This window comes from Myodes glareolus, chromosome 17 (assembly GCF_982192425.1).
Source record: "Myodes glareolus chromosome 17, mMyoGla1.1, whole genome shotgun sequence".
In the NCBI taxonomy this organism is placed as follows: Eukaryota; Metazoa; Chordata; class Mammalia; order Rodentia; family Cricetidae; genus Myodes; species Myodes glareolus.
Window position 1 is genome coordinate 59,296,103 of NC_142042.1, and position 23,940 is coordinate 59,320,042.

The 23,940-nt window shown below is 41.4% G+C and overlaps 1 protein-coding gene across 1 annotated transcript; it reads right to left on the minus strand.

The window, feature by feature from the left end:
- Positions 1–130: 130 nt before the first annotated feature.
- On the minus strand, positions 131–23,518 carry Sec22b (SEC22 homolog B, vesicle trafficking protein). Its single transcript, XM_048447546.3, has 5 exons — positions 23,304–23,518; positions 17,216–17,325; positions 10,207–10,367; positions 8,357–8,503; positions 131–2,122 (listed from the first exon to the last, which is right to left on the minus strand). The coding sequence occupies exons 1-5, from the start codon at positions 23,376–23,378 to the stop codon at positions 1,968–1,970; spliced, it is 648 nt and encodes a 215-aa protein (XP_048303503.1). The 5' UTR covers positions 23,379–23,518; the 3' UTR covers positions 131–1,967.
- Positions 23,519–23,940: the final 422 nt, after the last annotated feature.

A 23,940-nucleotide genomic window follows, 5' to 3' on the forward strand; every position in this document is an offset into this window, starting at 1 on the left:
TACCACGTTGCTCCTTTGTTCATCATTCACCCCACGCCCTTACTTCAGTGCCCACTGAGATGAGAGAAGACGCCAAGAGGATATGTGCACATGATTTAACTAGACAACAAACTTCACACTGAAGAGAACAGAACATTCTAGAAATATTTATTTCATTGCTGACCATTAGGTTGCAGCATGCAACTCTCAACAATGAGCTGCCACCCTCCATTCTTAGAGAAGCACCAAACACTATGGTGCAACTACTTAGGTTTTCAGTCTTCCAAAGGCTTTTATTGCCAATGTCATTATTTATGGGATAAGCCTTTTAGGGACGTAAAAGCACTTGTTCTCTACAAAAAGTCATTTTGTATTTCATGCACAAAACTCTAATTGGCAGAATTATGTTCAGAGTAGAAGAACATGTATTCTAGTTCTGTGATTATCAGGAATACAATAAGCATCCCTACCGGCCTTCTCATAGGAAGTGAGGCTGTTGTCCTTCACCAGGAATAGGGCAGCAGTGATGATCCCAGGGTTATAAAACTGCTTACTAAAAGTCTTTCCAAAGATGTTAAGAAATAAGAAGTTGGCTCATTTTTCCAGTACAATTTAAAGAAACGCTTGCAGTATCTGCAGGAGTTATAGTTTCTATTGAGTAGGCCCTTGTGGTAATACTCAAAAGGCCTATTCTTCCCACTTATAAAATTCTACCTCAGAAGGTAAAAGGTGAAATCCCCATTGTCCCTGAGCAAAAAGGGGAAAGAAGTCTTACGTACTTTCATTGGTTAATAGAAGCCACTGTTCATGAGTTCTCTGTCTCTAGAACATTCTTACAGAATTTACAAGAACTGAAAGAAGAATGAGGGGCTCTCAGAGATGTTCTCTATAATATACTTGAGTATTTATGTAAGTAGTTGACTGGCAAAGATGATACCTTTAACTAACTACACTGCTGAGTCCATCACAGTTTGAAACTTGGGAATATCCTGGTAGGATATTTTAAAAATGAAACTATAAAATTAAGCAAATTATGGTGGCAAGAAAACTAAGAATGAGAAAAAGTATAGAGGACAAAGTGGGAGTAAGGGGCAGGCCAAAGCTGGCGTTCCGGGCTGGGCCTTTCTTCTCTGACTACCCTACCCTACGCTCACTCTACAGCAACCAAACACTCCAAACTAACAATGTCCCAGGGGATTTTAAATCTTAAAGAGTAAAGGAAGAGGCGGGTAGATCTCTGTAAATCAAAGCCAGCCTGGTCTACATGAGTTCCAGGACAGCTGAGGTTAGAGAGACCTTGTCTCAACAAAACAAAAAAATAGAAATAAAACAAACAAAAAAAAGAGTAAATGACAGAAAAATTTCAGTCTTTTAGTCAAGCAATACTATATAATTTCAAGGTATATTAATGTAACTGATTTAACCCCAAAGCAACTGTGCAATAAGCAAAATATAAATGAAAAATAACAAAGGTTAACTTCCTACAATGGCCAACAGACAAGATCTGTGCATCAAAGCAATTGACTTTCAGGTACTTTGAGTTTTACTTGAAAGTCACCAACAAAGGAATGTTGATTAAAGTTTAGACCCCCCAGCAGGCCGCCTTCTTTGAGGGGAATTTCAGGATGTTGCTAGCAGGGGTTGGCTACCTTAAATTCACTGATGGCTCCATCAGAGAAAGAGAATGCCCAGTTCTGCTGTCTAACAAATGTACTGGGAGGGAAAGAAATGAAACAATCTACTGTTCCCTAATACATATGGCTGAGCACCCAGAGAAAGTCTCTGCCCCCAAAGAGACTTCCATATGGGTTAAGCTTTCCTTAAACGAGGCGCCAGCTTTCATTTTCAGGACAGGTCATTTCTTGCAAGGTCTTTAGAGGCAGAAGTTCCACTTGGATTCTAATACACAGCCCTGTGAGCTCAGTTTCCTGAAAACATACACCTGCCGGGTTCTAGGTTCTCCCTTACGCGACTAGGCTCACTACACCTCACAGCCACCAAAACCGCACATACACTATCAACATGATGAAAAATACAGCCACCGCTGCAAGTTTGGCGTAAGTGGAGCGCATGTTCAGGTACTTCGCGTCCTGGCGGTATTTCTTAGACAGACTGGACAAATTGTTAGCCTTTGAGTCCAATGCTGAAAAGAGGAAAAGAGAAAACATTGATTAGAACCCTGGAGTATTCTATCAAAACATTAAAGCATAAAAACAACCAAAATGACTGGCAGAGTAAAGAGACCATGAATTTAAACTATGTTTAACAATAAAATAATCATTGCACTATCAAAATTTGAGTAGGTACACAGACTGGTTTAGAGGGAGAGTTTCGGCATATGACAAACACCTGATAGGTATGAGCTGATATTCTTCTTTATCTTTTTATTTATCTATATATTTATTTGTGTATCTGGTGCTGAGGGCCTGGAACATGCTAGGCATGTAGAACTGAATGCCCACCATTACCTGATAATTTTTTTATTTATGTCTATGTGCATTTGCATGTGAAACGTGTATGTGCATGTTGTGTGTGTGTGTACATATAGACTGGATGCCATGGAAGTCAGAAGAGGGCTTTAGAGCCTCTGGAGCTGGAGTTATAGACAGCTGTGACCCACCAGATGTAGGCATTGAGAACCAAACTTGGGACTCTGCAAGAATAGCAAGCACTCTCAACCTACGAGCTGTTTCTCTATCCTTTATATGATAAGTGGTCTAATCCACACACATAAGAATAAGATAACCAAAAAAAAAAACCCTCAATTAATCATCTGTCTACTGAGTATTAAGCTATACTTCCATGGTGATTGCTAATCCCAAGACTCTTCACACAGTAAAGATTATTACAAAATCAGAGCTATCAGACATAGTATTTCAACACACATACAAAAGTTAAATTGTAATTTGGTTAAATTGATTCTAAAAAACCGTAACAACCCCCACAAATATCTAGTCAGTTAAGCCTTTAGCAATGTCAACAGACTGCCCTCACATCTGTAATATAGACATCTTCTTCCATAAGCTAACAACAAAAGCAAATATTCTAACTGACGTAAACAAATTCCAATTCAACTGTTTTCGAAAGTGTTCTGAAAACTTGTTTCATAATCTCGGTTGGTTCTTCCTTGCCAATGTTTCCTAAGTGGGTGTGATGGCACATGCCTTATAATCCCAGTGGCATGGAGACGGAGACACCAGGACCAGGATTAAGGCAAACAAACAAGCAAACAATAGACAATGCTTTGGAATATTTGGAGTTACTTAACAGACTGGATTTGATTGAGAACTATGGGATTACTTAAAGTAAGCACAACAGTTACTACATTAGCAACAGGTCCCAAGAGTAACAAAACACCTAGTCAGAAAAGGAAACACTAGGGGAGAGAAACAACCATCTTCTCTCTGGTCAGTCTACCAGAAGCTATCTCAACTGGTCAGGTTTTTTGTTGTTGTTGTTTTTGTTTTTAAGACAGAACTTCTCTGTGTAGCCCTGTCTGTCCTGGAACTCACTCTGTAGACCAGGCTGCCCTCAAGCTCACATTAATCCACCTTCCCCTGCCCCCCACTCACGCCCTCTCTGTTTTCCCATCACAGGAGCCCCACTCACTCCTTCCCCTTCTCCCCATCTTCCCGTCCCCAGTTCCATCAACACATATGAAAGCAAACATTCAGCATCTGGTCTTTCTGAGTCTGGCTGATTCTAACAGAATGATGCCCAGCTGGACAGGGATTTTTAAATGACGTGTTTATGCTGTATCCTGAGTACTTAGGACGGGGCACACAGTCAGTGCTCAGCAAACATCTGCCATGACCCCTTCTCTTGAGAAGCTGCACCCACATCTCTAGTGCACACTTCCTCTGTTCCCCAGGGAATCTCTCTCTCTCTTAAGATCCTTGTTTAAATCTTCATCAAAACTGCTCTTATTAAGTCACAACTCTGCTAAAAACAATTGCTAAATGACTCTACACTTGTTGAGAATAAATGGGAAAGCAACAACGACAAGGTCATCTGGAATAAGCAACCATTTGTCTGCTTCAGACGAGGTGCTGTTACGAGGCTCAGGCTGGTCTTGAACCTGTGATCTTCTCACCAGAGTATGGCAAGCACCACCACTGCTGGCCTGAAATAAGTAATATTTAAGAGAATTCCTCTGCATAAGAGCATTTTGAAACCTGTGGTGTATAAAGACGAGATTCTGTTGGGAGTCATTCGGCAAATGCCTGTATCACGGCAGGACCTGAGCAATGCTAGAGGACAGAGAGCATCAAATCACCCGTGATTCTTGCCTTTGGAATATGCAGTCTCAACCTTTGGATAAAGAAACAGCCTACTGCTTACTAGGCAGTAAAAAAAGGTAATTTGAACTTGTTGAAATGCACAAGATCTACTCTTCTGCCTTCCATGCAAAGCTGATGAGTTATTAGTAGCTAGAAGTAGCTAGAAGGAAAAGCAGGTTGAGACGATCAATGTTAATAAAGATGATGAAATCTCTTCACTGCCTTGAAATATGTTCAAGTTAGGTAAGCTTCTCCCCAATACTTCTTTCACAAACTATTTCCTGTCTATATTTTTTTACTCCTTCTGCATACATTACTATGAATTTTTTTCTGGGGGGTGGGGGTGGAATTCACACCCATTTAAAGCTATCAGCAATAACGGAAGACAAGGACTCTAGCAGCGTGGTTTTTGATGAGACACACAATGATCCAGATCTCTACTTTGTCTTCTGTGAAAACAATCTGCTCTGCCCGTATCACGGAAAGACAGTAAGTGTCAAGGTTTGTAATTAAAATTGCACACAGGCTCTGTGTTTGAGTGCTTGACCCCACGACTAGGGGCACTGCTCTACAGCTTTCAGACATGAGACTTGGCTGCACGAAGTGGGCTCCGATGCGCCCTACCCTCCTTCCGGTCTGCTGCCCCAGTTACTCTGTATGTGAGGAGGAAAGGAACCCAGCTGCACACTCCCTAGCACCATGAGCCTGAAACGATCAACTGTATCCCTTCAAACTGTGAGCAAAAACAAACCTTCCTCCTCTAGGCTGCTGAGTGCAGCAAGGAGAAAGGTAACTAACAGAACAAGGCACAGGAAGACTCCCTTAGCTGACTGCTTACAACAAATGAGCACTCCAGAGATGTGGAGTCCTCTCTATGTAGCTAACGATCCTCTGAGGTAGTTTCTTATCTCACCAAGCAGGCAAATATACTTAAAGTCAGAAGTGCAAATCCTTGCCATTCAGCGTGTCTGTCAGCTCTGCAAGCAAACTAGAGTCTGCAAGAGAGCCTTACCTTGTGGATAAATGGAAATACAAAAATTTGGGATTTAAGAAAAATTTTTATGTTAGTCTGCTTTATCTCAGGTAGAAAGTCTAGTAAATAAAAATGTACACAGTCACTCACAATTTGATGTTTAAGGAGTATGAAGCTGTGTGCTGTGGTAACTGAGGACTGCTAACATAAAGGCTAAATTCCTCAGTACACAAAGGCAAGCTCCTGCTAATAAGTACCCAGCAAAGCTGAATGTAAAAATATTTATTATAGGATCTGTCTGCAACCATTATAATGAAAAAAAATACAAAAGTATGTGAAACACACAAAACTCATAGAAATCTCTCTTCAAAAAACTAAGGGCTGAGGAGATGGTTTAGTTTGCAAAAAACTGCCACTCAGACATGAGGAACACAGAAGCCATGTGTGGCATGTGTCTGGACGCCCAGCACCAGGCAGCAGAGACAGGCAGATCCCAGGAGCTCACTGGCCAGCTGAATCACGGAGCTCCAGGCTCAGAGAGAGATCCTGACTTAATAAATACGGTGAAGAGCAACAGAGGTACCAGATGTCAACATCTGGCCTCCACACACTCAAGCACAGATATACAGTTGCACGCACACACCCACACAAACACGTACAGATACTACATGCACACAAATAAAAAACAAACATACAAGCACACAAGTTAAGAGTTTACATGTACATATTCAAGTTCAAATAACATTAAACATCACATATATTTTAATCTAATCTAGCTATTTATAATTACTTAATTTTACACACTGACTTACTTTAACTATGTCTCACAAACTGAGTGTGGTGGGACACACTGGTAATGTCAGCATTCAGGAAGCAGAAGGTGAGTCAGGGCTACACCTGTAGCCCAGGTGAATCCTTGTCTCAAGGAGCTGGAAAGACGGCTCAGTTGTTAAAAGGGCCTGCTGCTCTTGCAGAGGGACAGGTTCAACTCCCAACATCCACATGCTCACAACCATTCATAACTCCAGTTCTGGGGGGGATCTGAGGAGCGTGCACAGATGCACACATGTGGCATATATACATACATGCAAACAGAACACTCTTAAGCAGAAAATAAATGAATCCAAAAATTTTTAAAATGACCATCTCAAAACTACAAAACAAAGTAAATATATTTAAGTACTTATATTAAATATAGGCTTATGTATTATATAAAGTATACATTTAAGACACATTAATAAAAATATATAAAAATCTCTGATATAGGCTAGGAAGAAGACTAAATGAATAAAGTATTTGCCATACAAACTGAGTTCAGATCCCAGAATCCACCTAAAGTCAGATGCTGTAACTCTGAAGCAAGAGGACAGGAGATGACATGAGAATCCCCAGAAGCTCACAGGCACATGCTAAGAAAAGAGACACTGTCTTGTGGTGTGGTGGCACACGCTACCCCCCCCCCCCCCGCCCACACACACACAGGATTTCTCAGTGTAATAGCCTTGACTGTCCTGGAACTCACTTTATAGACCAGGATGACCTTGAACTCACAGAAATCCCTTGGCCTCTGCCTCTACCTCTGCCCTCTGAGTGCAAGGACTTCAAGGCTGTGACACACACTTTTAATCCCAGAACTTGGGAAGTAAAGGCAGGTGAATTTTTGTGAGTTCGAGGCCGGGTTGATTTATATAGTGAATTTCAGGCCAGTCTGAGCTACATAGTAAGACACTGTCTGAATTAAAAAAAAAAAAAAGTCCAGGTGGTGTTGGCATACACCTTTGATCCCAATACTCAGGAGGCAGATCTGTGAGTCTGAGGCCAGCTTGGTCTGCAGAGCAAGTCTAGGATAGCCAGGGCAACATAGAAAAACCCTGTTGTGAAAAAACTAAAAAATAATTTTAAAAAAAAAGAGTCTAAATAATTTTTCTATTTTTAATATAATATAATATTATTATATTATAATATAAAATTAATATTAAATCTAAATATAATATTAAAATTTTCTATTTTTAATATATCTTGCAGAAGGCAAGGATCAATACTTGAGGTTGCCCTCTGACTTGAGGTTGCACACATAATCATATGCACATACATGATAAACATATACACACAGGGAAGACTTTTTTAAATTGGCAAATAAATAAATACATTAGTAAACGACTTAGGAGGTAGCTCGGACGGGGAAGGGAGTGTCTCCATGTGCGCAGCACGAGGGCCTGGGTTTGCGCTCCCGGAACTGATGACAAAGTCAGTCACAGTGGCAATGAGTGCAATTTCAGACGTGGGCATCAGATAGGTGACCCCTGGGTCGGCCAGCCTTGCATAATTGGAAAACCAATTATAATTAGAAAAATAGGCCAGGGACAGACTGTCTCAAGAAAACCGAGGTGAATGATACCCAAGGAACAACATTCAAAGCTGACCTTGCTTCCATACTCATGTGCACACATACAAACAAGCAAATACAAATGAATATACATGCTAATGACCGTGTAAACAAGTACTTTAAGAGTTCCAGGTAGGAGACAATGGGACCTGAGCTATAAGGACCAAGTAAGTGTCTTCAAGAGCCAGTTCTGAAAGGACAGGTGACTGTGGTCAGAATGCACTGCTAAGGATGCCAAGGAAGCTGACGAGGCTGGGACATCGCGCCTGTCAGCCTGTGAGAAGGACGTATTTGCGTTCCTCCCACTTTCTGTATTTAGAACACAACACCTTCCACATAACAGAGATTTAATAACTGACTGGATGAAGGAAGCTGAGGGCAGACTAGGTATTTTTATAGCCTTAGAGGAGGAACAACTTGGTGAAAATGACATTTCCTAACCTGACCTAGGAGCAGTAACGCTTCCCAAGGAGACATGGAGAACCTAACACAACCTTGGCTATGAACTTGTAGGAATGCTTCCTTAGCTTGTACAAATGCTTCTGCATTCAATTTACTTAACTCTGTAAATTCTAAGAAACAGTAACTGCTTCTGTGAGTCCTTCACACTGTTCTAGCACCCAGAATTAGTCCTGTAAGGTAAAATCCCCACCACCCTGGAAGCTTTGCTGTGTAATCAGTTCCTGGGAGTCCTAGCTACACTCTGACAAGCTCTTCTCTGACTTTGCTTTCAGATACCTGAGAGTGCTTCTCCCCGTTGCAAGACTTCTTCAATATTGGCCACCATGATCCTCTGCACATCCTGCAATTCAGTGTTGATGGAGCCGAGATTTCTCCGAGCACGACTGTCAATGTAGAGCTTCTTGGTTTTTTGAATAAAGGTATCTAAAATGATGGGAGACAACCATTAACAATTTTCCTGTCCATCAAGCCACTGAACTAGGTCATCAGGACTTGAGTTTACTCCAAGACTGGCCATTGCCTACTGCCTTGAGTTTATTCCAACATCTGTCATCGGTCTGTTGTTGGCTTTGGCCTCCTTGTAAAGTGTTAAGATGACTATTCAGGTGAACCGTCCCTGGGACATTTACTATCAGAATCCATAGAGAAATGAAGATCCATTCTTGTACCCATTACCAAAAACAGAAAAATTTCAAATGTATTCAGAGAACTTCTGGGTTTTCTTACTTAATTCCACACATCCCCTGAAATAACGCTGGCACAGTCTAAAAAGGCAAAGAGTTAGATCAGCAGTCTACCTTCCAAATTTACCCCATGCTTCAACTTCAAATCATATGTGATAAAAAGCATCCAAAACCACCAATACAGAACTGCGGGAATGACCTATTAGAAATACGTTCAACTCTTGCCAAAACAATGTACTGCTGTTTATGCTTATAGCTGACTTGGCGTTCAATACCTGCTCCATTCTCCTGCACTTTGGGATGCTGGCCTGTGTGGAGCACATCAGGTTTTGGCCATGAAGGATCTCCAGCAGTAGGAGGGAGCAGGCAGGGCTGCCAGGTAGCCACTCACTTTCCTGAGGACTCACTGTGGACTAGCAGTATTCCTCCACGAAAAGCTTCAGCTCCTTCCGGATGGGCTCTCCCCTACCTGCTCTCCTCTTCAGTTCAGAAACCGCTCTTTGCTTACATCTTCAGCCTGAGGCTGGGAATAACCAGTTCTTTTGCTCCCAGGTCACTATACCTGCGATTACCTTACAGTCCGTTTTTAGCTTTATTCACCTCAAACTTCTTTGAGTAAGCCATTTATTTCCTTTGTGATCCTAATATACTTGTCTTACTATTCCCTTGGATTTACTAAATATATCATCCAGAAAAATATCATTTAAAAATTATATATCATAAAAATTAGCATAGGCCACCTTTTTTCTCTATTACTAAAAGCGAGATAATGCACCTGTCTAACAAACTTGAAAACTTTAGAAATTCTAACACATAAAAGTTCTTTTCTTTTGACTAAGGATTTCAGCAATGTATTCTGGTTCTGCCTGTTCTAGCTCCCAAGGCTTATCACACACAGGCCATATCCTGTGACCTACTGACACTACAATCTTTTACAGGTCTGACTGGTGCTGAACCTTCCCATAATTCCTGTGCAAACACAGACTCACACTTGCTACTTCTGAGTGTAGCAAACAGGGTTTTCAAATACCAGATATTTTCTAATTAGAGGTTCTTATTCTACTGAAAAAAAAACCAATCATCATCACTACTGATTTCCAAATTCTGATTTTCATAAAATCAGTCTCACTTTGTGAGTCTACAGATAGGCGAAAAGAACTCAGTTATGACGAGGTAGTCAAGTACTCTGTCAGGCAGACTTTGTCACAGACTAACCTACAGAAAGGCACATGGGGAGGAGGACAAGGCACTGGAGAAGTTTACTGATAAGAAGGAAGCCTTCTTCATTCAAACGGACCAAAAGGTAAGCTGGAGAAGAGACAGAATCAAACTCTTCCTATTACTTAACTAGGCAAATTCCACAGGGATATTATAACCAGTGCATCAGAAAGTTTCTCCACAATGTTTACTCCCTTAACAGAGAAAGGCAGGGTCTAGTCTTACCAAACTCGATGAAGGAGTAGGGCCTGGACACGGTGGGCACCTTCTTCCCATGCTGCTCATCAAATTCCGAGTGTAAGTCTTCCAGGTAGGCAAAGGCCAACTTCTTAGGGAAGGCAGCTTCACACAAGACCAAGTAACACACGCCCTGCTCAATAATGTAGCTGGAGGGAAAAGCAGGACACGGTTACTCACGAAGGAACCGTCCTTCATGCTGAGGCTGACTTTTAGGGTCACATCAGCTTTTGAAAACATCTGGCCTGAGTAAAATGGTTCACTTCAGATCACAAATTGTTAGAACCAAGAAATCAACTATCTTTTCACTACTAAATGTATATCCAAAAGAACAGAGCTGGTAAGGCTGGCTCGGCACGTAAGGACACTTGTCCTTCAAAAGGATCTGAGTTCATTCTCAGCACTCACAGGGTGGCTCACAACCTTCTGTAACTCCAGCTCCAGAGGATCTGAACACCTCTTCTGACGTCTGTGAACACCAGCCATGCACATAGTACATACATATGCGTGTGCACACATACACAGGCACACACATGCAGCAGAAAACTCATATACATAAAATAGGAAAAATACCCACGAGAGTAGATACATTGTAACTATTTATTAATCACACGATTATTCAATTAATATATATTAAGATCTAAGAGGTTATTTTTGAAAGCTACGGGTGTGACTTCATCCATCCTTTGACCCTGTATGACAAAAATATTTGTGTACACACATTAAAGTCCTTCCAGCCACAACATAAAATAGAACTAAAAATTTATGGAGGATAAAATGTTGAAATTTAAATGAGATAATGTTTACTGGCACAGAAAAAGTAACCTAAAAAGAGCCAAGCTGCCTATTTCTGGCTGGAAGAAGATTGTAGAACATTACTTTAACTAGGCAGAGGTGTGTTACATTTGTTTCTGCTGACTATGTTAATGATGTAAAACATGTTATTTATGCTGCATTTGTTTAACTATGAAAAGATATGTTGCTGTTTCACCTTGCCTGCCTAAGGCACCTAACTGGTCTAATAAAAAACTGACTGGCCAATATCTGGGCAGGAGACGGATAGGTGGGGCTGGTGGGCAAAGAGAATAAGTAGGAGGAGAAAGAGAAAAAAAAAGGAGGAGGACAATGAGGGAGAAAGAAAGGGGGATGCCTGGGGCCAGCCAGGCACTGTCAGCCAGCCGACAGAGTAGGACACACAGGAGAAAAATGGTAAAAAGGGGGCTTAGTGGTTAAGAGCACTGACTGCTCTTCAAGAGTCCCTGAGTTCAATTCCCAGCAACCACATGGTGGCTCACAGCCATCTATAATGTAGACCTGGCACCCACTTCTGGCATGCAGGCACATATGGAAGGAATGATGTACACATAATAAATAAATAAATAAATCTTTTTTAAAAAAAAAAGTTAAAAAAAAAACAAGGCAAAAGGTAGATAAAGAGAAGCAGGTCAATTTAAGTTAAAAGAGCTAGCCAGAAACAAGCCTAAGCTTGGCCAAGCATTCAAAGCTAATAAGTCTCCCTGTCATGATTGGGACCTGGTTGGTAGCCCAAAAGGAAAAGCCAGGTACAGAAGAATTCTAATCAACTGGGGAAAATTTCAACAATGAAACTTACTCCTTTCTGTGAGCTCTCTGGCATTCTGGAAAGGAAGGGGCTTTGTGACTACAGGCTAACAGGCTATCCTTGAAGAAAAGTTAAGCTACTAAAGCTTTCAAAGCTTTTATTCACAGTACTCTATCCTAACAAAACATATACTAATAGAGCTCATAAATGCAGTGGACAAAGTCAGACACAAATTCGCCTCTCTGCATTCTCTTCCTGACTCTGAGACATCCTAGAGTCCAATAAAGGAACATCTAAAACCTTACGTACTCTCTCAGGCCCGGAGTAGCATTTATGACACTGCTGTCCTTTCTCTCGCACGGGCACCTGAGTTCACTGACCTTCTTAACTTTAATCTGCGCCGCCATTTATGATAGTTTCCTTTCCAGAGGAGTAAACAGGACTTACTGCCCGGCTTCAAAGCTACAAGGACACACACTACCAGTAAAATAAAGGCATATTCTGGTAGTGTCCATAGCCTTTCAGATGAAACAGTGAGTCATGCGTCATCACAGTCAGATGGCACATGTCTATGACAAACCAGACCCCACACACTTGCTTCAGATAGTCTTTCTCACAGTGGTGCTTTTACACACCTGGAGAAATTCCGTTCCTTCTCTTCTGTTCAAGCCTCTGTAATTTCTTTCTTCTGTGAAACTTTTATAATCCCCTTTCTTCTAGTCCCTTTCTTCAAACACCCAAATAGGAATTTATTGCTTTCTTCAAAGCACTTCATTTTCACTTCTTGTTCTAAAGCCCAGCTTCTTTATCGAGGTTCATGTTGGGGTTAAACCCCACTAAATCTCTTGGGATTCAGAAGGATCGCTACAGTAGGTGAAAACCTGACTAATGAGGTCTGAGGGTAAGCAAAATAAATTAGCTCACAGAGTCTTTTTGTCATGTCCCATTTACTCTTTCTATGTTCTCTGTAATGCGCTCTTGATGCCGCCCTTTCGATGTTCCTCCTCCAGGTTCCTCGCTGTTCTACCCATCCCACTAGGTTTCTAGTTTATACACCCAATCAGAGTTAACAAGCAGACATTATTTTAGGGCTAACAGGATGGATAAAGACTGATAAGGTAGTGCCTTATATCTCAGAATGGGTGTGGCTGTGCAGCTCCCCAGGGAGGATTAGGATGGAGGTGGCCCTTGGGCTGCTGTATCTGCAGGCACCCAGGTGAGAAGGAATTTCTTTCTCTGGGGCTGGTTTTTCCTGTAAAGGTGCAGTTAATTTCCTAAACTAAGACCTGTGTCAAATGAAAGGTGAAGCACAGCATACTATTAGCTTGTCAGGGCAGAGCAAAGGCCAGTGGATTACACCTTCCTGAGTCTGCTGCTAGAGAATTCAGGGCCGCTGAGATCTGTTTATCAGCAAGAGCAGACAAACTGTCTCTCCGCTCTGTGCCTCCTGCTCAGGGCTCTTCTTGTCAATAAGTAATGCCAATAAGGATAGTTGTGGGGGAGTAGCCTTTGTAGATTTGACCATGAGAACAAAGGTTTGGCTGAGTGAATGCTTTCACACCAGGGCCCTGTAGTGTGGGGAAAGGTATACGGTTGTCAGTACAGGAAGTCAGTCAGGTTTAAAGAGTGATACACTGCTGGGGTATTTCGGGATGAATCCCACTATGGAAACGAGAAATGTCGTGATTTCACAAGGTTTCTACAGAACTGACAGTGACTATCCGAAAGACAGCTAGCTGTCCCCAAAGCTTTGCAAACCGGGTTCCCCACAAGTTGTACACTGTGGGTAGGTCTGTGAATCTGTCAGCTGAACATTCACCGTATGTACTTGGGGCTCACATCTCTTCTTAACTGGTGGATTGTGACCCCATATGGCACTGTTTACAAGAATATAGAATGTTTCTGAATGAGCAAAACAAAATGGAAACTGGAGCCTGTATGAACAAGGTATTTCAGGGCTTTGCAACAATGCATGACACGCTTTCGCTGCAGCCTCAGTTCTGAACACATGTGTCAAGACATGTTCCTACAAATGCCTGAAACACACGAGCTCAGTTCTGAAACTGCTCCATCACGAACGAAGTGTTCCTTTGTGGAATACAGCAAGTTTTCTGCTCTTATAGAAAAAATGCTGATTTGATAGTAGAAAACAAAGACATTTCCCTATCATGACTCCTCACTATGTAACTATCAGAGTATTCATTTTACTATTAGTTATGCTTGATTTTAAAACCTGCTGTTTGAGTTGCATTAAAAAAAATAAAACCATTAAATGAATTTTGGCTTGAAATCTGGACAGAATTTCCACCTATTTCTGAAATGGCCTTAACCATGCTTCTGCCATTTTGCACTACATACTTATGCAAAGCAGCGTCCTCAGCATTGAAGATTATGAAATCAAAATGAAGATAAAAAACACTGATAATGCTCTATACCCTGAAGAATCAAACATTCAGTCAACTCAATCCTTTATGTAAAAATAAGACATTCATCTCATGAGCATGTAAATTTGCTTATGTTTTAACAAAATAATAAATTTACTTATACATCAAATGACTTAAAAATAAAATTTTGAGGGGCTGGAGAGATGGCTCAGAGGTTAAGAGCACTGACTGTTCTTCCAGAGGACCTGAGTTCAATTCCCAGCAACCACATGGTGACTCACAACCATCTGTAATGGGATCTGATGCCCTCTTCTGGCCTGCAGGCATACATAGAGGCAGAATGTTGTATACATAATAAATAAATAAATCTTTAAAATAAAATAAAATAAAATTTTGAATAGTTCATGACCAGTAAATATTTGTGTGCTATTTTATGTACCTATGTATTCAGAGTCACGTAAAGATTCATGGGCAGAAAAGTAGGTGGAAAAGTTTAACAAGCCCTGCTCTCAAGCACTGTGCTCGTTTGATGTGCCTCTATTAGGAGAACGCTGGCCCATTAGGAGGTGTGGGCATCCAGGACACAACACGAGGTCCGGCAAAAAGAAGCCTTTACTAGTTCTTCAGCAGGAAAAAAAGCCAAGACTCTGCAAGTCCTACAGCAATCAGAAGAAAATTTCTTTCCAAGTTCACACACTCGTTTCTAGGTCTTTGTCCTCTAGTCCATGCAGAACTACACAACGTCCTACAGTGTCTGCAGGATGCATCCAGGGTACCCAGAGTTACTAAAATTGGAAAATGCCTACGTTCCTAACACAAGGTAAAACAGTATCTGCAAAAAAATCCATGTGTATCTTTTTGTAGACTTCAAATCATCTTAAATACCTAATAGAGTATAAATGCCTTGTTAATAGCTGTTATGTTGTTTAGGTAATGATAAGAAAAAAACACAAAACCCAGTCTGTTTAGAACAGATACAAGTTTTTAAAATATTCTCAATGCATGGTCCTTTGTTGTAGACATGGCTTCCACAGAGGCAGAACCTGTAGAAATGGACGATAACTGTATCATATATATAATTAAATGGATACATCTGCATTCTTTTGGCTAAGTTGTCTAGGCTGCTAGTCTCAAATCATGGGCTCCTACAGGTCTCCTGCCATAACCTACAGGCGCATGCTGCCTCATATGACCAAATGGCTCTTTTTTGGTGTTAATTAAAGTATCTTTAAAAATGCCTTAGATAATATGCAATTACCTTATAAAATGGGGTGTTTATCATTTTCTTTTTAAAGCATACCTGATTTTGATAAGCTGAAGTACTTTTGCTTGCGGTGTTTGGTTTTCAGCAAGCAGCTCCTCCTTGTCCTAGCAGACCTTTCCACCTGAGCTGCTGTCAAACGCAGCTTACTTAGCCGATCCTCTTTTATTTTGCTGTGATCTTCTATAGTATCTTTCCTTTTCAATCTTTTCTGATTTTTAAATACTCAACTTGGCATGTATCATTTAACACCAATAATCTACAGATAATTAAAAATCCAATAAAGTTCCTGAGATGGTTGATACTGTCGACTTGACAGGATCTAGAAGTGACTCCTTGGGGGAGTTTCTACACTGCCTTAACCGAGATGGAAGACCAACCCTAAACATCAGGGCTCTGTGGACTGACATCCAGGGCTGATGGAGCAAGCTGAACAGCAGCACTCCTCTCTGCTTCCCGCCTACAGATGCAGAGGGAGCAGCTGCCTCGAGCCCTCCCCACTGTGACTTTACTGCTGTCATGGAGTGCCCTCTAGGAGACAGAAATAAACCCTTCTCCTTTATTTTGCTTCTGACAGGCTCTCCGGTACGGCACTGAGAAAGTGACACAGTTTCTTCCATCCCTCTCTTAGCTTTGGGCATTGTTCATAACCATGGAGTGCCTGGGGATACTGTTCAATGGAAGGTACTTTTCTAGCATGCATCAGGGCACTGGGTTCAAGCCCCAGTAATAAAGCCACGACTTCTATAGCCACTGACTTTGATGCTTTTAAATTCATTTAGAGTTTTTAAATATTATTGTCTGTTCTCTATGTATCAAGCAACATGCTAAATACCTATGGATCTCCTTAAAGTCCTTGTAGAGAAACCCTTTTTGGAGATATGATATTATTTTGGTTGGCAACATCTTTGAGCTATTTGTGTCTTGCTCCAAGATGTTTCTAAAGCAAGAAGTTACCTATTATTACATGACAGGTATGGTATAGAATTTGCTGGGCACAGGTTAACAATTTAAATTACCACAAGCATGTTAACTTAAAAAAAATTAAGATTTCAGTTTTCTAGAAAGAAGGCCAGAAAAAGTGCTTCCACAAAGAGACTATTTTTAAAGCTATCTTTATGTTTAAGAAACTGTGACTTTTCTGGGCTGGGGAGATGGCTTAGTCAGTAAACTACATGTCTTGCAAGCTTGAAGCCCCAAGAACACACTTTTTTTGTTTTTTGGGTTTTTTTTTAAGCGTTAGGTGTGACACACATTTCTAATCCAAGCACTGGAGAAGGAGACAGGCAGAGATCCCTGGGGCTCACTCCAGCTAGCTTAGCCTAGTTGGGAGAGAGATTGCTGGGGACAGAGTCTGGGGACAGAGCCTGAGGCCATCACCCGGGCTGTCCTCTGGCACTGGCTCATGTGTGCATACACGCACGTACTCTTGCACAAAGCCTCACACAAGGAAACAACACTGCTACTTTTTAAAAAAATGTTTTTAAAAATGATACATATATGCATCATTTTTAAATGCATTTAAAAATAGAGTATATGGGGGAAGTACTTGTGTGAGTAGTGGCAACACGGAAGTGTACAAGAGAGCATCTGATGCTCGGGAGCTAGAATTTGAGGTGGCTGTGAGCCACCTGACAGGGGTGCTGGGAACGGAACCTGGTACTCTACAAGAAGAGGAAGTGATCTTCACCACTGAGCCATCTCCCCAGCCCTACTGTCATGATCTTAGAAGATGCTACATCACTGAATCTCATACTTAAATGATCACAAGGAAATCAGATCTATACTCACTGAAAAGTCATGGCTCCTGCTTCCAAGGTACATCTGGTAGGGGACTGTTCGTTCAACTTTCGAAAGAGCTGCTTAGCCTGACTCTGATACTGTTGAAGGTCCCGGCCTGACTGAAAGAAGATAACTTCATTGAAGAATTTAACACACACACACAAAGCTGTATCAGTTAGAAGCAGCATGATACCACAAAATACTATGTAAATAAAGTCCTTCATTTAGCAGTTAATAAGATTCATTTCAATAAAGAAAAATGTCTAACTTTTAGAACAAATAAGAAAATCTAATTCCTAGTTTTTTCAAGACCCCAGTACTTAGTTGCTAACAAGCAAAAGTGTGTCTGTCAACTACATGTGAGGCACTCAGTGTTCTCTTTACCATGAGGGTACTATCCCCCTTCTCACCCACTTCCCTCACAGCTCCTGGCACGAAACCACACATCCTGTGACACACCCTGGAGAAAGTTCTGAGAACCAAAGACCGGTGACTCTCATTTTGATGTTGGAGTATCAACAGAATCTTCCACAAAAGTGGAAGAGCATTTAAGTAAAACTATCTGCATGTCTGTGACTGAAAACCCCACGGACACTACCAATGTAACTAGGCAGAAAGGCCAACTAGCCTTTATTACCAGTTTGGGCAGCAACTGTGAATCCAGAGAGATATGTGTAAAAAGGCTAACACTCAAATGGAACAGTTAGTATTTCTCTGAACAAGTTCTTAAAAAGAAAAGGAGGGGTATACTGTAGTCACACCACTTGGAAAGGATCAACGGCATACCTTACCAACCTACTACATGACCAATAGCCATTGCCAACTCACACTCATCCTGGGGAGGGAGGAGGGCATTTTGTAGCTATGCTGTGAAGCTCTCTACTGCTCAGATCTGTAAGCTGGAAATTTCACCACCAAGCTGATGTTAAGGAAGTGGAGCCTCTGGGAAATGGTCAGTTATGACAAATGAGCGCTAATAGCTGAGGTTGATGCCCCTGTATGAAACCCCAGAAGGCTAATTTGGCCCCTGTAGAACATAAAGACCCACACAAAGTTGCTGTCTATGAACTAGAAGCAGACACCAAGTCTACTAGCCTTGTCCTCTTGGATGTCTAGTCTCTAGACCTAGAGAAGTATCTCTTGTTGGTTATAAACCAGCCAGTTTATACACACTGCCATGTGACAGAAAGCTCTAATTACCCCATTTTTGAAATTATTTATTTTGTATAGAAAGACAGACTGGCCTTCCTTTGGCAGACATCTCATCATGCTGAAATAAAAGTGGTGATATTAGTTCTCCCACAGTCTGAGAGGGACACACCATGAAATATCAAGTTTCTAGACATATACCACTGAGCCAATAGTAGAAACAAGGAGGTAGTTATAACATGACAGGTCTGCAAAGACGCAAGTACACAAAGATAGTGACCTAGAATGCCAATATAAATGGGGAAATAAATAAGCATAAGGGAAGCCAGGACAGTCAGAGAGAGTCCACTCAGTACACTTATTGTGGATTCATCTTGTATAGTATTGCTGTTAAAGCAATGATCTGATATAATGCTGTTTGAGAAATGCTTCGGTATCAATGTACATATGTATGTGCACATTATGTCAATTCACACATTAAACGATATTAAGCAGTATGCTTGCATGCATCTATCCACGACTGGCCAGCCAGAAGATGTTAGTGAATATTATCACATGCTTTCCATCAGTAAGAACTGGTGAACGACATCCTGTTTTTATATGTGAATGAAATTTACCAATCTGTTTGCTTCAGCATGACACTATGTGGAGAAAGAGATCTGAACCCACAGCAGCACTGGTAAGGGACCCAGCTAATGTTGGGGTGTCACTGAAGTGATAATGAAGAACAGCAAGCATGATTTCAGCCATGGCTCCACACTGGATCACCCAGTGACCTTAGAAAATATGTGCAATCTTCACTCCTAAATCAATAAAATAACATCGCTCTTTCAGTTGCTAAAGGCAGATGAACACCTTAAAGGCACAGCTGAAGAAAATGATGGCAAAAACCCCAAACAAAACAAACAGCTCAAAAACACACAACCCTGACAATCTAATAAAAATTGATACAAATCTCCCAACTTTCTAAGACACAACATAAACCTGAGAGAACAAAACTAAAAGTCATACTGATTATAGAAATAATGGTTGGAAGCATGCTACAATTTCAAAGTTTGCAAAAAAAAAAAAAGCAATGTCATGCATGTTGGGTAAATCTACATACAGAGATTACAGTATGACAATCAACACCAAAGCTGGTTCAGCTAGCATTAACATTCCTAAAAACAAAATCATTTTGGCTAAATAATAATTTTTCTGACACATTTACACAATAGACTACTAGGCAGCCACTAAAATATTTAATGATATGAAACAATATTCTACACGTACAACTGGTAGCGGGGAAATGAAGTCAGTCTTATAGAATAACTCATTATTTAATTTTACATACACACGGGGGGGAGAGAAGAGGGAGGGGAAATATGAGAATATTTGAGTATAGATTACAGGAAATAAACACCATTAGTACTTTTTGGTTATATAAGTCACTAAACTTTTTAAATAAGCATGGATTAATTCTACAGTATAAAAAATATTCATTCATTCCAATTCATTGCATCTTTGTATAAAGTTTGCGTAATTCTGGTTTGTAAATTTAAAGACAGGCTAGAATTCGGAAAACACTTTAGAAATAAACAAAGTTAACATTTTCTGTCAGGGACTATTCTGAACATTTTACATAATTTAACTAATTTAATCGCCCTATTTACCCTAGGAGTTGATTAGAATTATTATTCCAATGTTATACTTTAGAAATCAAAATTGGCCAAGGACTCTATGGGGCTAGAAAGGGAAGGGCTAGGATATGACCTAGATAATCTGACCCCACAGGCTCCACTTCAGGCACTATGACATTCCGCCTTCTAGACCATGTCTTGTCAATCATGTAACTCAGAGGAAACGCTCAAGGAGCCATGTGGTAGCTGATTGAGACCCCACTAAAAAACAACATAACCACTGCTTTACAGACCGATGCGACTTGCTTTCAATGTCAAAACCACAAAAGACTCACAGTCAGTTAGCTCAGCTAAAAATACCTAAATGCCCTGATTGTGCTTTCTACTTCATGTAGAAGAAATCAAGTGTCTGTCTGCCCTGTGAGATATATAATACTCCAATAATGAAGAGAATGAAAACGGTTGGCTCTGCCACGGGGCGAACTTGAGGTCGTCCACTGGTATATCTAGGGTCGTCTAGTACGCGCAGGGTTGACTCTGTATGACAAAAGGTACAAGACAGTGATTTGCCTCAGAACCTCAGTACTTCTGCCATGTCACCTAGGCCTAGTAGACAACTAGTGCTGCCAGATAGCATCTTTTACTATTCTAAGGTTTCAGACTCGGTTTTGTTTTACAAACCAATGAATACACCAGGTATACTTACGAAGCATGGGTGAGAAGTTCTTTCCAGCATGGGTGACCCCTCAACTGCTGCATAACAGCCAAGTTCCACATCACTGATATCAGGGTGATGACTTCATCCTTCTCATTATCTCCCACTTCCCACATACTTTAGCACTGCCAAAGATCACTGTTTTCTCTAAGGACATTTAGCTAAGGTCTTATCATCTCTGGATCCTTGATAAACTCAGCTGGTCAAAGGTTAGTTCGACCAAGAACAAGCCTTTTCCTCTGTAGGCAATTATAGTAACCGCCCTTAAACAAAAGAAGCGGAAGCGAGGCAGTTCTACTGAGCAGCAGGCATTTGTTTTACTGGAGCTCCCTATTGTCTACCTGGCTCTAACACCTTTCCTGAAGCTGAACTGCCTTCCAGAACTTGAGCAAAATTAAATCAAATACAATAATTTCGAGGTAGAATAGAAAGGTAGATAAAAGAAATGGCAAACATCCTAAAAGGAAAAACTGTCCTTAGAGAGAGTAAAGCACGAGAAAGAGAGAGAGAGAGAGAGAGAGAGAGAGAGAGAGAGAGGAAGAGGATGAAGAGGACTATCAGCCAGTGAGTCTGGGTTTGTGAAGCACCTCTCTACCTGCCCGAAGCCTAAATTTCTAGTTAAGCCACAGTCAGCACTGTACACACTGCCCTGTCTATACGATACGTGCCACTCTACTACGCTATCTGAGTAACCAGTCATTCTCCGTAACAAAGCAGGTAACAGCACAGATGGGGCCTGGCACCCAGTAAAGACCTAAAAACAACCTCATGAGTACCGTACAAATAATTAAAAGGACATGAATTACTTTGACTTGGACAATTAGTGGACTTAATATAGAACTATTTGGTCAAAATAATCTATGCCTTAAAAGTTATCTCTGCTGGGTGGTGGTGGCACACACCTTTAATCCCAGCACTCAGGAGGCAGAGACAGGCACATCTCTGTGAGTTTGAGGCAGGCCTGGTCTACAAAGCAAGTTCCAAAGTTAAACAGAGAAACCCTGTCTCAAGAAAATAAGGCAGAGGTATCAATTCGTGGCAAGCACCAGCTATATAGAACATGTACCAATTTTTTAATAAAAAGTTCCTTCTGTATTAGTAAGAATTGAATGCAAGGTTGAAAAGTCTTAAATGTGGCAGGGCAGAAGAGTGGCTAGGAACTTAGGTTCTGGTCTAGAGCCAAACTGATACTGATAAGAAAACAGAAGCTGATTACTATAATAAGCAATTCTCAACCAGAACTGATTTTTTTTTTTTTTGTCCCCAAGGGAACTTTTGGAAGTGTCTAGAAGCAGTTCAAGTTGTAAGAACAAGAGGTCAGGGAATGTGCTCCTACCATTTGGAAGTAGAGGCCAAGGATATTAGGAGACATCCTACAAGGCACAGGGCAGTCTCTGACAACAAGGAATCATCCAGTCCCAAACGTGAACAGTGCCAGGTAAAACAGGGCCCCCAGCTTGTTAGCTGTGTGACTTTAAGCAAGCAGCCTATTCTCTGTAAGCCTCATGGCTTCCCTCTCTAACGAAGGGTGATGAGAGCATGCACTGTAATACGGACGGTATGAGGGCGGAGGAATCACTGCACTTAGAAGGCTTGGGACAGTGCTGCTGTGTACTGGACACTCTATAACGCTCTGTGTACTGTTAGGATGGCAAAAATCAGCATACGATGGATGCTTTCTGCAGACATTACGAGTTCAGAAGAAAACATTACTTAAAATCGAAATTACTAAAGGGAAATAATGGAATCACAATCACAAAAATATTTCTGGGGAGAATTTCTTGTCAATGAAACAAAAGCAACCTGTTTTGGCCGATCAGTAACAAATAAATACCAAGTTTACAGTTATGAATTTTTCAGAAAATTATTCAAGCAGAAACTAAGGGGCCACTAATAATAAATAGCGTCTCAGATCCACTTTGGTCCCCCTCCTCCAATAGAATTCAATGCAACTGCCCAGATTTTGATCCTCTCTACCCCACTGCTACCTCTCATGGGAAAAAAATATTTCTCAAAGTATGTATCTTCCGCTCCCCGCCCTCTCATTTATTCTAATCATATTCCTGGTCTCATTTGAACAATAGACTTTATTAGAGCAGGTGAAAATCAGGCATAACTGTGGAGGTAGGAACCGTACTGAACTTTGACAACTTTGACAAGTGGCAATATTACCTCATCCTCTTTCAAAAGATGTCATCAGGCTAGGTCAAGGATCAGGTGCTACAGGAAAACGAGGTTAAGAAATGAGGGTTATCTTCCACGACATAAGTCAACAACAGCCTTAGCAGCAGCAGAAAACGAAAGTCCTGAATTTTAAGAAAGTCCCTAAAAACTCATCTCAAACTGGCTGGGTGACCACAATGAGCCAAAGGTATCCTTTCTCCGGAGCTTTTTGTCTAAAGGGAAACAGGTAACATTAAACTCTAACTCCTCCGACAAAGATTCCTTCTCAGAGGTAGTCTATCTACCAGCAAACGGTTCCAGAGCTTCGGGAGAGGAGAAGGGGGTGCCTGCGAGGTTGCCAGGGTCTCGCTCGTCCAAGGAAGGAATCCATCACTGGGAGCAGGGAGAGCTCGCAGGGACTAGAGGGCTCCGGGCTCCGGGTGCAGCTTACCTGTTCGTCCTCTTGCATCGAGGCGGCCAGCGGAAGCCCGTCCGCTACGCGGGCGATCATCGTCAGCAGCACCATCTTCCCAGGCTATGGAGACCCGGCCGCCTCAGTCGCTGTCTTCTCTTCTCCCGCGGTGGCCGGTTACACCTACCGCTCACTTCCCCAACAGCCAGCCGCTGGCGTCTCCGCTTCCCGCTGAGGTGGCCGGAAACGGCTCCAGAGCTTTCCACTACCGGTCCCTCCAATTGACTTCCCGCCGAGAACCACAACCACCGGAACTTTAGTTCCGCAATCTTTCAACCTACCTCGCCAACTAGAGTCCCGCCCACTTTTGTGATTTTTTTTCTTTCACTAAATCGTGTCTCCTTAAGGGGCGTGGCACCAAAGCTGAAATGATTTTCTAGTTTCTTTGAAGTGTTCGAAAAAGGCCTAGAAAGGTGACTGAGAACAAACTTTTAGACGAACGGAGTGTGAAGCCATTGAAGAGCTTTATATTTTCTGATTTTTTTTTTTTACAGAAAAGTGTGTGTGTGTGTGTGTGTGTGTGTGTGTGTGTGTGTGTGTGTGTGTGTGTGTGTATTACATTAGTGTATGTCTCGGCAGAAACTTTTTGAGGGGCTTTCTGGTTTGAGTGTTGACG

Coding starts and splice junctions, on each gene's coding strand:
- Sec22b (XM_048447546.3), bottom strand. CDS start 23,378: ATGGTGCTGCTGACGATGATCGCCCGCGTAGCGGACGGGCTTCCGCTG. Junction 8,504..10,206: donor CTACTCCTTCATCGAGTTTG/GTAAGACTAGAC, acceptor CCATCATTTTAG/ATACCTTTATTCAAAAAACC. Junction 2,123..8,356: donor ACGGGGAGAAGCACTCTCAG/GTATCTGAAAGC, acceptor TCCTCTTTTCAG/CATTGGACTCAAAGGCTAAC.